Genomic DNA, 16294 nt, shown 5'->3' with positions numbered 1-16294 from the left:
TGCAACTGCAGGCAGTCATCCTCCGTCTCCACGTCCTCAGTAGTAGTTGCCGCAGGTTCATCCACATGGAAGGTACGGCCCCTGGGCTGGTCCCAGTTTCGATCGGAATGACGGCGGCGCCCCCAGGACCGCTGTCCGCGACGGGGTCGGCGCCTACAAGTCTGACACGGACATGGCTCCTCATCCATTGGTCCTGGAGAAGGCTCCCTTCGGGGAGGAATGTCCGACGGCCACTGGCGTCGGTCCGGACGTTGCCTCGCCCAAGGTACTGCAGGAGTGCGGGGGGACGTTTTTGGACGGAAAGGGTTGCGCCCCAAGGCATGCACTTCCATTCCCTGTAGCTCCTGCACTCCTCGTTCTGCGCTCTCTCGGGACAATACTATTTGAATGGCCTGTTGAAAAGTCAATGTTGGCTCAGCTAACAACTTTCTCTGGGTGGCCGCATTGTTAATACCACAAACCAAACGGTTGCGTAACATTTCTGACAAGGTCTCACCATAGTCACAGTACTCCGCAATCCTGCGTAGCCTGGATAGAAAATCGGCAAGGGATTCTCCAGGGGTCCTCTCAGCAGTATTAAACCGGTAACGCTGGACTATCGTGGATGGGGTTGGGTTAAAATATTGCCCCACTATATTCACAAGTTCATCAAACGTTTTGGTGTCTGGCACAGCTGGGTACGTAAGGCTCCTAATCACCCCCAAACGTATGCAGGCCGTAGGCAGTGAGCAATATGACCACCTGGTGCTCGTTTTCGGTGATATTGTTTGCCCGGAAATAGTAACACATCCGTTGTGTGTACTGGTTCCAGCTTTCCAGCGCAGCATCAAAAACATCCAAACGTCCGTACAGAGGCATGGTATAATAGAAAACAACTTTCAACCTGTATCCAACAAAAATCCAGGGAGGTGGCTTCAGCAGTGTAGACAGCTATTCACTTTAACCTTCGTCGCCAGTTTTGTGAGGGCCACGAAGAATCCAGCACGAGTTTTAAGGATACAAAGAAATAACATTTATTTACAATAACATGTATATATAACAGCAGCAGCAACTTCCCTTGCTGCACACTTCTTCCTGCTGGTTCCTAAACTGGCCAGCTTTATTTATACTAGGAGTTTACTAATGGTTTCTCCGTCCCCCTCATTGGGGAAGCTCATACTCCCACAGGATTGGCGGATTGTCATTAGTCCCCAGCCAATGGTAAGTAGGCAGGTTATAACAGGGAGATAGATGGAGATAGTTGGAGAGAGTGGGAGAGAGCAAGGCAGAGTAGTTGTGAGGTAGTTGAACTAACAGTATAGGTAATAGTGTAGATGTGTAGTGTAATCTTTACTGAACTAATTCCTGAGTAATATGTTCAAATCTAATTCTGTGTAGTGCAATAAATTAGCTTGTTTATACAACACAGCTCTACAACCTTCACTATCCTGAAAGAAGTAAAACAAAGAACACAACATTCCCTTTTTTGTTAAAGCCCACACTCTAGCCCGAGTTATACAATTCACCAGGACCCTGTCCCAGTGTGTTTAGGTGATGACCATTCCAATGCCATGGCTCCTGTTTTTTCCAGGACTGGTATCAATATCCCATGAATCAAAACCCATTTCTCCCAGGTCAATCTTTGAGTCACACATTCAACTCTCTGATCTTATTTCCCCTATTTTCTTGTGGCTCAGGTAATAATTCAGAAATTCATAACTTTGTGGTTTTGCCTTTTAATTTAGCCCTTGGCAGAATTTCTTTCCTAGCCCTACCTTTGTTACTGGTACCCACATGGACAATGACAACTGGATCTTTCTCCACCCATTCCAAATTCCTCTCTAGCACTGAGGAGGTTTTCTTAAACCTCTCACCAGGTAGATAACACATCTTTCAGGACTCACACTCTCAGCTCCAAAGAACAGGATCCATTCCCCCATCTGTACTCCCCCACAGCAACTAATGTACTTTTACCTCTCACAAATTGATTGGTGTCCTGCACCACAGTGTTGTGGTCAATTTTCTCACCCTGCTTTCAGTCCCTACTTTCATCCATACAGGCTGCAGAACCTCAGACCAGTTGGACGCATGCAAGGTCTGAGGTTCATCCAACACTGCCTTCTGGATTCCCACATCTGCTTCACTCTCAGTCATAGCCTCCTGTCCCTGACCATGGCCCAAATTCAAAGTACCTGACCGACGGAGTGCGACAAATTATCCAGATAACTTTCCCATGATGCATCACAATGTCTGAAGCTCATCAATTCTGAAGCACAATTCCTCAAGACACAGGCACACCTACTGCAGATGTGATTGTCGTGGATCAACTAGGTGTTCACCTTCGCCCACACACTACAGCTGCTCACACATCGGCAGCCATGCCCCCTTAATTGTTTTATTTAATAAATTAGCTTTACACAAATTATCACTGAATGATTATCTGTCATTATCTATCACACTCGAAGGGTGATACAAGACGCACCTCTCTCCATATAAAACATATTGATTATGGGCAGGAAGAGAGAAAATACATTCATTCCAGGGCATTGAGTGAAGTTTCAAACTTACACACTGTCTCGAGCTGCACTGAATCATGGGCATTTGACTTCCAGGTGGGGTATCAACTACACCTTCTTGTCCCTCACTATCTTCCTGTCCCTCACTATCTGCCTGTCCCTCGCTATCTGCCCATCCCCCAAAATTCTCAACTCCCTGGTTTATCAAAACTATCCGTAACAGTGAGGTGCAATAAACATTTTCCAGTGTACCTCACTGCCAGTATAACACTAATAATCTATATTGTCACAGGTAGGCTTACATTGACACAGCAATTAAGTTACTGTGAAAAGCCACGAGCTGTCACATTCCGGCGCCTGTTTGGGTACATGGAGGGTGAATTCTGAATGTCCAATTCACTTAACAGCACTTAATGTCCAAGTCACTTAACAAGTCTTTCGTGACTTGTGGGGGGAAACCGGAGCACCCGGAGAAAACCCATGCAGACACGGAGAACGTGCAGACTCCGCACAGTGACCCAAGTAGAGAATCGAACCTGGAGTCTGGCGCTGTGAAGCAACAATGCTAACCACTGTGCTACCTTGCCACCCATATATTACCAGAGAGATTAGAGTTTAGGTGTAGACGCGGGAGTATAATATCATGGAATTTACAGGGCAGAAGGAGGCCATTAGGCCCATCGAGTCTGCACCTGCTCTTCTAAAGAGCACCCACTTAAGCCCACACCTCCACCCTATCCTCATAAACCAGTAACCCCACCTAAACTAAGGGCAATTGATCATGGCCAATCCATCTAACCTGCACATCTTCGGACAGTGGGAGGAAACCGGAGCACCTGAAGGAAACCCACGCACACACGGGGAGAACGTGCAGACTCCACACAGGCAGTGACCCAAACCAGGAATCGAACCTGGAACCATGGTGCTGTGAAGGAACTGTGCTAAGCACTGTGCTACCGTGCCCCCCAAATCTCTGTGATAAACACACAGACTCAGTGTTTCTCGGTATAATGTGAATTACCATGTGTTGGTTCAGACTGCAAGAGAATCTGGTTAGAATCTGGGTTTATTTTCTGTTGTATGTTAATGGGTGGGTAAAAATCCTCCATGAATTATTAAACGTTTAACTTTCCTTTTGACAGAAAATTTCTGCCGCTTGCACATCAGCTCCTGATTGGGGTCCGTTCTTGGGACAACACAGAGGGGAAAGATACGGAAACAGGCCTGATTCTGAAGAAGTTCTTAATCGTGAAAAACTTCTGGCCTCACCACTCTAACTGCAGTGTGAATTCAATGCAGTATCTCCATCAGGACCCAAATACAACTTTGTCTGAAGTTTCCCTGCCAAGCAAGGGAATGAACTTGGGACAGGATGCTGCAGGGTAGAATTATTGAGCTTCAACGTTCCTGCATCATGAACCTTCCGTCATTCTCCTGCCTGAGTCCTGGTGTTAATACAAAGAATTCCAGTCACTGAACATTGTGGACAAGATCTCCTGCTCTCACAACAATTCTCATCTGCAGTACGCAGTGGCTGAGTTCCCCTTACATTAGTAACAAGATGTGAGTAAGATTGACACAGAGACCACACTGAATTTGATCACCAAATGCTGACACACTGGCCAGAATTATCCAGTCATTGCGATTCAATTTTCCCGCCGGCAGCGCACCCCCACCAGCAGGTTTTGTGGTGGTGTGGGGTGGTCACAATGGGAACTCCCATTGACAAGCGGCAGGAAGGTAGAATCCCACCGCCAGTGAACGGCGTGTTACGACACCCTGGGCTAGTGCACGGTCAATCCCAGCCCCACAGACCCCGGAGTTCCAACACAAGTGAATTAACCAATAATTAGTATCGAGTTTGCAGAATCTTTGGCCCCATGACGGCTCAATACGTTATCGTTACCAGGTTTGTAAGTTGAACACAATAACTCTTTATTTATAACTTGAACAAAGTCGCAATATGCAATAGTTATAAAAGAATAGCGGCCAGCTAATCTACTACTCCCCCCCCCCCCCCTTTTACCATCCCACCCTCTCCCCGAACACACACAAGACAGACACACACAGATGGAGGGGAAAAGGGTAAAAATAAGAGGGATTAAGATGAAAAGAGAGAGATGAATGTCCCTGTTTTTGATGATGAGGTTGTTCCTGCAGGCTGTCCTCTGAGGACGCGGAGCAATTGGAACCATTGGTTGACAAGAAACCTCTGGCAAGAACATTCAGTCAGAACTCCCAGGCTGTTAGATTGTCCCTGGGGTGTCACTTTAACTTTTATTAAACTGGGTCTTCATTCAATGAATCCACCTGAAGCCTGTTTAATTCTTACTTGTTTCCAACTCCACCAAAATGACGAACAGCCTTTCTGAGATAAGAACAGATTTCAGACATGAAGTTTTTTGGAAAGGCTTTTAAACAATTAGCGCTGATTTCAGCTAGTGGCTGGATTGGATCTCTTTGGAGTTCAATCTAGCTGCAGCGAGAGAAAGATCTTTACTTCAATCTGACTGGAGAGAGAGACAGGTCTTCATTTTGGATCTTCAGAAAGAACCCATTAGATGAGAGAGAAATCAGAGCTGTGATCCTCCAGCTTCTAACCAAAACAAAAGTAAAATCAAACACAGCCAATCAGAGGAAGGAACATTACAGAGAAAATTCAGACCAATCAGGGGCCATTAATCAGGCCTGGCAATTTGAAACTGTTCATTGGCCAACAGCCAAGTCCATTCCAATGTTTCAGCAATGATCTCCCTTGAATCTGCTGATCCGAAATATATACAGTTCTTTGCAACCTGGCTTACCTGAGGTCATAAATCTATGCTCAGTTTACCAGCCACTTGAGTTAAAGGTGAAGTTCATCTGAAAGGCACAGGTCCCACGAATTGTCCATGTACAAAAATTGAAATCGCCAAATAACAGAAATTAAGGGGAAAAAACAAGGGACAAATAGGGATTAACAGGAGAATCCTCACAAACTCGTGGCCGCGAAACAGTTCAGAGAATCACGCCCACTGATTCCAGACACTGACTGTCCATGTGTAATGCTGACAGTTGGCGCATCTGCTGAGACAGTTGTTGCCCTATTGGCTGGTCATAACTTTCGCCACATACAGAGTTTTAAAATCAAACAACTTATTAAATCTCACCTGATCAATTGCATTCTACTCTTTCGATGACATTTGTATGATTGGAACATTAGCTTTGCTTACTCACACAGTATCTATTTTTATAATTTGTATTAAGTAACACGACACTGTCCATGACAGATTTGAAGAGCCAACACGGGCCCGGGCTCAATGTCAACACAGCCACTGGGGCAATGTCAACACAGCCACTGGGGCAATGTCAACACAGCCACTGGGGCAATGTCAACACAGCCACTGGGGCAATGCCAACACAGCCCATGGGATATTGCCAACAGAGCCACTGGGGAAATGTCAACACAGCCACTGGGGCTATGCCAACATAGTCACTGGGACATTGCCAACACAGCCACTGGGGAAATGTCAACACAGCCACTGGGGAAATGTCAACACAGCCACTGGGGCAATGTCAACACAGCCACTGGGGCAATGCCAACATAGTCACTGGGGCAGGCAATGACAACACAGCCACTGGGGCAATGCCAAAACAGCCACTGGGGAAATGTCAACACAGCCACTGGGGAAATGTCAACACAGCCACTGGGGCAATGTCAACACAGCCACTGGGGCAATGCCAACATAGTCACTGGGGCAGGCAATGACAACACAGCCACTGGGGCAATGCCAAAACAGCCACTGGGGCAATGTCAACACAGTCACTGGGGAAATGTCAACACAGCCGCTGGGGCAATGTCAACACAGCCACTGGGGCAATGTCAACACAGCCACTGGGGCAATGCCAACATAGTCACTGGGGCAATGTCAACACAGCCACTGGGGCAATGTCAACACAGCCACTGGGGCAATGCCAACATAGTCACTGGGGCAATGCAAAAACAGCAACTGGGACAATGTCAACACAGTCACTGGGGCAATGTCAACACAGCCACTGGGGCAATGTCAACACAGCCACTGGGGAAATGCCAACATAGTCACTGGGGCAATGTCAACACAGCCACTGGGGCAATGTCAACACTGCCACTGGGGAAATGTCAACACAGTCACTGGGGCAATGTCAACACAGCCACTGGGGCAATGTCAACACAGCCACTGGGGCAATGTCAACACTGCCACTGGGGAAATGTCAACACAGCCACTGGGGCAATGTCAACACAGTCACTGGGGCAATGTCAACACAGTCACTGGGGCAATGTCAACACAGCCACTGGGGCAATGTCAACACAGCCACTGGGGCAATGCCAACATAGTCACTGGGGCAATGTCAACACAGCCACCGGGGCAATGTCAACACTGCCACTGGGGAAATGTCAACACAGTCACTGGGGCAATGTCAACACAGCCACTGGGGCAATGTCAACACAGCCACTGGGGCAATGTCAACACTGCCACTGGGGAAATGTCAACACAGCCACTGGGGCAATGTCAAAAAAGTCACTGGGGCAATGTCAACACAGCCACTGGGACAATGTCAACACAGTCACTGGGGCAATGTCAACACAGCCACTGGGGCAATGTCAACACAGCCACTGGGGCAATTCCAACATAGTCACTGGGGCAATGTCAACACAGCCACTGGGGCAATGTCAACACTGCCACTGGGGAAATGTCAACACAGTCACTGGGGCAATGTCAACACAGCCACTGGGGCAATGTCAACACAGCCACTGGGGCAATGTCTACACTGCCACTGGGGAAATGTCAACACAGCCACTGGGGCAATGTCAACACAGTCACTGGGGCAATGTCAACACAGCCACTGGCACAATGTCAACACTGCCACTGGGGAAATGTCAACACAGCCACTGGGGCAATGCCAACACAGTCACTGGGGCAATGTCAACACAGCCACTGGCACAATGTCAACACTGCCACTGGGGAAATGTCAACACAGTCACTGGGGCAATGTCAACACTGCCACTGGGGCAATGTCAACACTGCCACTGGGGTAATGTCAACACAGCCACTGGGGCAATGTCAACACATCCACAGGGGCAATGTCAACACAGCCACTGGGGTAATGTCAACACTGCCACTGGGGCAATGTCATGACAGCCACTGGGGAAATGTCAACACAGTCACTGGGGCAATGTCAACACAGTCACTGCGGCAATGTCAACACAGCCACTGGTGTAATGTCAACACTGCCACTGGGGCAATGTCAACACAGCCACTGGGGCAATGTCAACACAGTCACTGGGGCAATGTCAACACAGTCACTGGGGCAATGTCAACACAGCCACTGGGGTAATGTCAACACTGCCACTGGGGCAATGTCAACACAGCCACTGGGGCAATGTCAACACAGACCATGGGACATTGCCAACAGAGCAACTGGGGCAATGCCAACATAGTCACTGGGGCAATGTCAACACCGCCACTGGGGCAATGTCAACACAACCACTGGGGCAATGCCAACACAGCCACTGGAGCAATGCCAACACAGCAACTGGGGCAATGTCAACACAACCACTGGGGCAATGCCAACACAGCCACTGGGGCAATGCCAACAAAGCCACAGGGACTATGTCAACACAGCCACTGGGGCAATGCCAACACAGCCACTGGGACAATGTCAACACAGCCACTGGGGAAATGTCAACACTGCCACTGGGACAATGTCAACACAACCACCGGGGCAATGCCAACACAGCCACTGGGTAAATGTCAACACAGCCACTGGGACAATGTCAACACAACCTCTGGGGCAATGCCAACACAGCCACTGGGGAAATGCCAACACAGCCACTGGGAAAATGTCAACACAGCCACTGGGAAAATGTCAACACAAACACTGGGGCAATGCCAACACAGCCACTGGAGCAATGTCAACACAGCCCATGGGACATTGGCAACACATGCACTGGGGCAATGCCAACATAGTCACTGGGGCAATCCCAACACAGCCATTGGGTCAATGCCAACTCAGCCTCTGGGGCAATGTCAACATAGCCACTGGGGCAATATCAACACAGCCCATGGGACATTGCCAACACAGTCACTGGGGCAATGTCAACACAGCCACTGGGGCAATGTCAACACAGCCACTGGGGCAATGCCAACATAGTCACTGGGGCAATGTCAACACAGCCACTGGGGCAATGTCAACACTGCCACTGGGGAAATGTCAACACAGTCACTGGGGCAATGTCAACACAGCCACTGGGGCAATGTCAACACAGCCACTGGGGCAATGTCAACACAGCCACTGGGGAAATGTCAACACAGCCACTGGGGCAATGTCAACACAGCCACTGGGCAATGCCAACATAGTCACTGGGGCAATGTCAACACAGCAACTGGGACAATGTCAACACTGCCACTGGGGAAATGTCAACACAGTCACTGGGGCAATGTCAACACTGCCACTGGGGCAATGTCAACACAGCCACTGGGGCAATGTCAACACAGCCACTGGGGCAATGTCAACACTGCCACTGGGGCAATGTCAACACAGCCACTGGGGAAATGTCAACACAGTCACTGGGGCAATGTCAACACTGCCACTGGGGCAATGTCAACACAGTCACTGGGGCAATGTCAACACAGCAACTGGGGCAATGTCAACACAGCCCATGGGACATTGCCAACAGAGCCACTGGGGCAATGCCAACATAGTCACTGGGGAAATGTCAACACCGCCATTGGGGCAATGTCAACACAACCACTGGGGCAATGTCAACACAGCCACCGGGGCAATGTCAACACTGCCACTGGGGAAATGTCAACACAGTCACTGGGGCAATGTCAACACAGCCACTGGGGCAATGTCAACACAGCCACTGGGGCAATGTCAACACTGCCACTGGGGAAATGTCAACACAGCCACTGGGGCAATGTCAACACAGTCACTGGGGCAATGTCAACACAGCCACTGGGACAATGTCAACACAGTCACTGGGGCAATGTCAACACAGCCACTGGGGCAATGTCAACACAGCCACTGGGGCAATGTCAACACAACCACTGGGGCAATGCCAACACAGCCACTGGAGCAATGTCAACACAGCCCATGGGACATTGGCAACACGTGAACTGGGGCAATGCCACCATAGTCACTGGGGCAATGCCAACACAGCCATTGGGGCAATGCCAACTCAGCCACTGGGGCAATGTCAACATAGCCACTGGGGCAATGTCAACACAGCCCATGGGACATTGCCAACACATTCACTGGGGCAATGTCAACACAGCCACTGGGGCAATGTCAACACAGCCACTGGGGCAATGCCAACATAGTCACTGGGGCAATGTCAACACAGCCACTGGGGCAATGTCAACACTGCCACTGGGGAAATGTCAACACAGTCACTGGGGCAATGTCAACACAGCCACTGGGGCAATGCCAACACAGCCACTGGGGCAATGTCAACACAGCCACTGGGGCAATGTCAACACAGCCACTGGGGCAATGTTAACACTGCCACTGGGGAAATGTCAACACAGCCACTGGGGCAATGTCAACACAGTCACTGGGGCAATGTCAACACAGCCACTGGGGCAATGTCAACACTGCCACTGGGGAAATGTCAACACAGTCACTGGGGCAATGTCAACACTGCCACTGGGGCAATGTCAACACAGCCACTGGGGCATTGTCAACACAGCCACTGGGGTAATGTCAACACTGCCACTTGGGCAATGTCATGACAGCCACTGGGGAAATGTCAACACAGTCACTGGGGCAATGTCAACACTGCCACTGGGGCAATGTCAACACAGTCACTGGGGCAATGTCAACACAGCCACTGGGGCAATGTCAACACAGTCACTGGGGCAATGTCAACACAGTCACTGGGGCAATGTCAACACAGCCACTGGGGTAATGTCAACACTGCCACTGGGGCAATGTCAACACAGCCACTGGGGCAATGTCAACACAGCCACTGGGGCAATGCCAACACAGCCACAGGGACTATGTCAACACAGCCACTGGGGCAATGCCAACACAGCCACTGGGACAATGTCAACACAGCCACTGGCGAAATGTCAACACTGCCACTGGGACAATGTCAACACAACCACTGGGGCAATGCCAACACATGCAATGGGGAAATCTCAACACAGCCACTGGGACAATGTCAACACAACCACTGGGGCAATGCCAACACAGCCACTGGGGAAATGCCAACACAGCCACTGGGACAATGTCAACACAGCCACTGGGAAAATGTCAACACAACCACTGGGGCAATGCCAACACAGCCACTGGAGCAATGTCAACACAGCCCATGGGACATTGGCAACACATGCACTGGGGCAATGCCAACATAGTCACTGGGGCAATGCCAACACAGCCATTGGGACAATGCCAACTCAGCCACTGGGGCAATGTCAACATAGCCACTGGGGCAATGTCAACACAGCCCATGGGACACTGCCAAAACAGTCACTGGTGCAATGTCACACAGCCACTGGGGCAATGTCAACACAGCCGCTGGGGCAATGCCAACATAGTCACTGGGGCAATGGCAACACAGCCACTGGGTCAATGTCAACACTGCCACTGGGGAAATGTCAACACAGTCACTGGGGCAATGTCAACACAGCCACTGGGGCAATGTCAACACAGCCACTGGGGCAATGTCAACACAGCCACTGGGGCAATGTCAACACAGCCACTGGGGCAATGTTAACACTGCCACTGGGGAAATGTCATCACAGCCACTGGGGAAATGTCAACTCTGCCACTGGGGAAATGTCGACACCGTCACTGGGGCAATGTCAACACTGCCACTGGGGAAATGTCAACACAGCCACTGGGGCAATGTCAACACAGCCACTGGGTAATGTTAACACTGCCACTGGGGCAATGTCATGACAGCCACTGGGGAAATGTCAACACAGTCACTGCGGCAATGTCAACACTGCCACTGGGGCAATGTCAACACAGTCACTTGGCCAATGTCAACACAGCCACTGGGGCAATGTCAACACAGTCACTGGGGCAATGTCAACACAGTCACTGGGGCAATGTCAACACAGCCACTAGGGTAATGTCAACACTGCCACTGGGGCAATGTCAACACAGCCACTGGGGCAATGTCAACACAGCCACTGGGGCAATGCCAACATGTTCACTAGGGCAATGTCAACACAGCCACTGGGGAAATGTCAACACAGCCACTGGGGCAATGCCAACATAGTCACTGGGCAATGTCAACACAGCCACTGGGACAATGTCAACACAGTCAATGGGGCAATGTCAACACAGCCACAGGTGCAATGTCAACACAGCCACTGGGGCAATGCCAACATAGTCACTGGGGCAATGTCAACACATCTACTGGGGCAATGTCAACACTGCCACTGGGGCAATGTCAACACTGCCACTGGGGTAATGTCAACACAGCCACTGGGGCAATGTCAACACATCCACTGGGGCAATGTCAACATAGCCACTGGGGTAATGTCAACACTGCCACTGGGGCAATGTCATGACAGCCACTGGGGAAATGTCAACACAGTCACTGGGGCAATGTAACACTGCCACTGGGGCAATGTCAACACAGTCACTGGGGCAATGTCAGCACAGCCACTGGGGCAATGTCAACACAGTCACTTGGGCAATGTCAACACAGTCACTGGGGCAATGTCAACACAGCCACTGGGGTAATGTCAACACAGCCACTGGGGCAATGTCAACACTGCCACTGGGGAAATGTCAACACAGCCACTGGGGCAATGTCAACACAGTCACTGGGGCAATGTCAACACAGCCACTGGGGCAATGTCAACACTGCCACTGGGGAAATGTCAACACAGTCACTGGGGCAATGTCAACACTGCCACTGGGGCAATGTCAACACTGCCACTGGGGTAATGTCAACACAGCCACTGGGGCAATGTCAACACATCCACTGGGGCAATGTCAACACAGCCACTGGGGTAATGTCAACACTGCCACTGGGGAAATATCATAACAGCCACTGGGGAAATGTCAACACAGTCACTGGGGCAATGTCAACACTGCCACTGGGGCAATGTCAACACAGTCACTGGGGCAATGTCAACACAGCCACTGGGGCAATGTCAACACAGTCACTGGGGCAATGTCAACACAGTCACTGGGGCAATGTCAACACAGCCACTGGGGTAATGTCAACACAGCCACTGGGGCAATTTCAACACAGCCACTGGGGCAATGTCAACACAGTCACTGGGGCAATGTCAACACAGTCACTGGGGTAATGTCAACACTGCCACTGGGACAATGTCAACACAGCCACTGGGGCAATGACAACACAGCCCATGCGACATTGCCAACAGAACCACTGGGGCAATGCCAACATATTCACTGGGGCAATGTCAACACAGACACTGGGGCAATGTCAACACAGCCACTGGGGCAATGTCAACATTGCCACTGGAGCAATGTCAACACAGCCACTGGGGCAATGTGAACACAGCCACTGGGACAATGTCAACACAGCCACTGGGGAAATGTCAACACTGCCACTGGGACAATGTCAACACAACCACTGGGGCAATGCCAACACAGCCACTGGGGAAATGTCAACACAGCCACTGGGACAATGTCAACTCAACCACTGGGGCAATGCCAACACAGCCACTGGGGAAATGCCAACACAGCCACTGGGACAATGTCAACACAGCCACTGGGACAATGTCAACACAACCACTGGGGCAATGCCAACACAGCCACTGGAGCAATGTCAACACAGCCCATGGGACATTGGCAACACATGCCCTGGGGCAATGCCAACATAGTCACTGGGGCAATGCCAACACAGCCACTGGGACAATGTCAACTCAGCCACTGGGGCAATGTCAACATAGCCACTGGGGCAATGTCAACACAGCCCATGGGACATTGCCAACACAGTCACTGGGGCAATGTCAACACAGCCACTGGGGCAATGCCAACATAGTAACTTGGGCAAAATCAACACAGCCACTGGGGCAATGTCAACACTGCCACTGGGGAAATGTCAACACAGTCCCTGGGGCAATGTCAACACAGCCACTGGGGCAATGTCAACACAGCCACTGGGGCAATGTCAACACAGCCACTGGGGCAATGTCAACATAGCCACTGGGGCAATGTCAACACTGCCACTGGGGAAATGTCAACACAGTCACTGGGGCAATGTCAACACAGCCACTGGGGCAATGTCAACACAGCCACTGGGGCAATGTCAACACAGCCACGGGGGCAATGTCAACACAGCCACTGGGGCAATGTTAACACTGCCACTGGGGAAATGTCATCACAGCCACTGGGGAAATGTCAACACTGCCACTGGGGAAATGTCGACACCGTCACTGGGGCAATGTCAACACTGCCACTGGGGAAATGTCAACACAGCCACTGGGGCAATGTCAACACAGCCACTGGGTAATGTCAACACTGCCACTGGGGCAATGTCATGACAGCCACTGGGGAAATGTCAACACAGTCACTGCGGCAATGTCAACACTGCCACTGGGGCAATGTCAACACAGTCACTTGGCCAATGTCAACACAGCCACTGGGGCAATGTCAACACAGTCACTGGGGCAATGTCAACACAGTCACTGGGGCAATGTCAACACAGCCACTGGGGTAATGTCAACACTGCCACTGGGGCAATGTCAACACAGCCACTGTGGCAATGTCAACACAGCCACTGGGGCAATGCCAACATGTTCACTAGGGCAATGTCAACACAGCCACTGGGGAAATGTCAACACAGCCACTGGGGCAATGCCAACATAGTCACTGGGCAATGTCAACACAGCCACTGGGACAATGTCAACACAGTCAATGGGGCAATGTCAACACAGCCACAGGGGCAATGTCAACACAGCCACTGGGGCAATGCCAACATAGTCACTGGGGCAATGTCAACACATCTACTGGGGCAATGTCAACACTGCCACTTGGGCAATGTCAACACTGCCACTGGGGTAATGTCAACACAGCCACTGGGGCAATGTCAACACATCCACTGGGGCAATGTCAACATAGCCACTGGGGTAATGTCAACACTGCCACTGGGGCAATGTCATGACAGCCACTGGGGAAATGTCAACACAGTCACTGGGGCAATGTAACACTGCCACTGGGGCAATGTCAACACAGTCACTGGGGCAATGTCAGCACAGCCACTGGGGCAATGTCAACACAGTCACTTGGGCAATGTCAACACAGTCACTGGGGCAATGTCAACACAGCCACTGGGGTAATGTCAACACAGCCACTGGGGCAATGTCAACACTGCCACTGGGGAAATGTCAACACAGCCACTGGGGCAATGTCAACACAGTCACTGGGGCAATGTCAACACAGCCACTGGGGCAATGTCAACACTGCCACTGGGGAAATGTCAACACAGTCACTGGGGCAATGTCAACACTGCCACTGGGGCAATGTCAACACTGCCACTGGGGTAATGTCAACACAGCCACTGGGGCAATCTCAACACATCCACTGGGGCAATGTCAACACAGCCACTGGGGTAATGTCAACACTGCCACTGGGGAAATATCATAACAGCCACTGGGGAAATGTCAACACAGTCACTGGGGCAATGTCAACACTGCCACTGGGGCAATGTCAACACAGTCACTGGGGCAATGTCAACACAGCCACTGGGGCAATGTCAACACAGTCACTGGGGCAATGTCAACACAGTCACTGGGGCAATGTCAACACAGCCACTGGGGTAATGTCAACACAGCCACTGGGGCAATTTCAACACAGCCACTGGGGCAATGTCAACACAGTCACTGGGGCAATGTCAACACAGTCACTGGGGTAATGTCAACACTGCCACTGGGACAATGTCAACACAGCCACTGGGGCAATGACAACACAGCCCATGCGACATTGCCAACAGAACCACTGGGGCAATGCCAACATATTCACTGGGGCAATGTCAACACAGACACTGGGGCAATGTCAACACAGCCACTGGGGCAATGTCAACATTGCCACTGGAGCAATGTCAACACAGCCACTGGGGCAATGTGAACACAGCCACTGGGACAATGTCAACACAGCCACTGGGGAAATGTCAACACTGCCACTGGGACAATGTCAACACAACCACTGGGGCAATGCCAACACAGCCACTGGGGAAATGTCAACACAGCCACTGGGACAATGTCAACTCAACCACTGGGGCAATGCCAACACAGCCACTGGGGAAATGCCAACACAGCCACTGGGACAATGTCAACACAGCCACTGGGACAATGTCAACACAACCACTGGGACAATGCCAACACAGCCACTGGAGCAATGTCAACACAGCCCATGGGACACTGGCAACACATGCCCTGGGGCAATGCCAACATAGTCACTGGGGCAATGCCAACACAGCCACTGGGACAATGTCAACTCAGCCACTGGGGCAATGTCAACATAGCCACTGGGGCAATGTCAACACAGCCCATGGGACATTGCCAACACAGTCACTGGGGCAATGTCAACACAGCCACTGGGGCAATGCCAACATAGTAACTTGGGCAAAATCAACACAGCCACTGGGGCAATGTCAACACTGCCACTGGGGAAATGTCAACACAGTCCCTGGGGCAATGTCAACACAGCCACTGGGGCAATGTCAACACAGCCACTGGGGCAATGTCAACACAGCCACTGGGGCAATGTCAACATAGCCACTGGGGCAATGTCAACACTGCCACTGGGGAAATGTCAACACAGTCACTGGGGCAATGTCAACACTG

At 50.9% G+C, this 16294-nt stretch overlaps 1 protein-coding gene across 2 annotated transcripts in view; it reads left to right on the top strand.

The window, feature by feature from the left end:
- The window catches only part of LOC140420922 (sodium- and chloride-dependent neutral and basic amino acid transporter B(0+)-like), a 154635-nt gene extending 148983 nt beyond the window's left edge, over nucleotides 1-5652 (top strand). For both annotated transcript variants that reach the window (XM_072505072.1, XM_072505071.1), the window contains exon 14: nucleotides 3638-5652. In XM_072505072.1, the coding sequence (XP_072361173.1) occupies nucleotides 3638-3772 (135 nt within the window). In that variant the 3' untranslated portion in view covers nucleotides 3773-5652. The remainder of the gene's footprint in view (nucleotides 1-3637) is intronic.
- Nucleotides 5653-16294: the final 10642 nt, after the last annotated feature.

This window comes from Scyliorhinus torazame, chromosome 5 (genome assembly GCF_047496885.1).
Source record: "Scyliorhinus torazame isolate Kashiwa2021f chromosome 5, sScyTor2.1, whole genome shotgun sequence".
Classification (NCBI taxonomy): domain Eukaryota; kingdom Metazoa; phylum Chordata; class Chondrichthyes; order Carcharhiniformes; family Scyliorhinidae; genus Scyliorhinus; species Scyliorhinus torazame.
The sequence above is the reverse complement of the archived record's forward strand: the minus strand, read 5'-3'. Positions and strand labels throughout refer to the sequence as shown.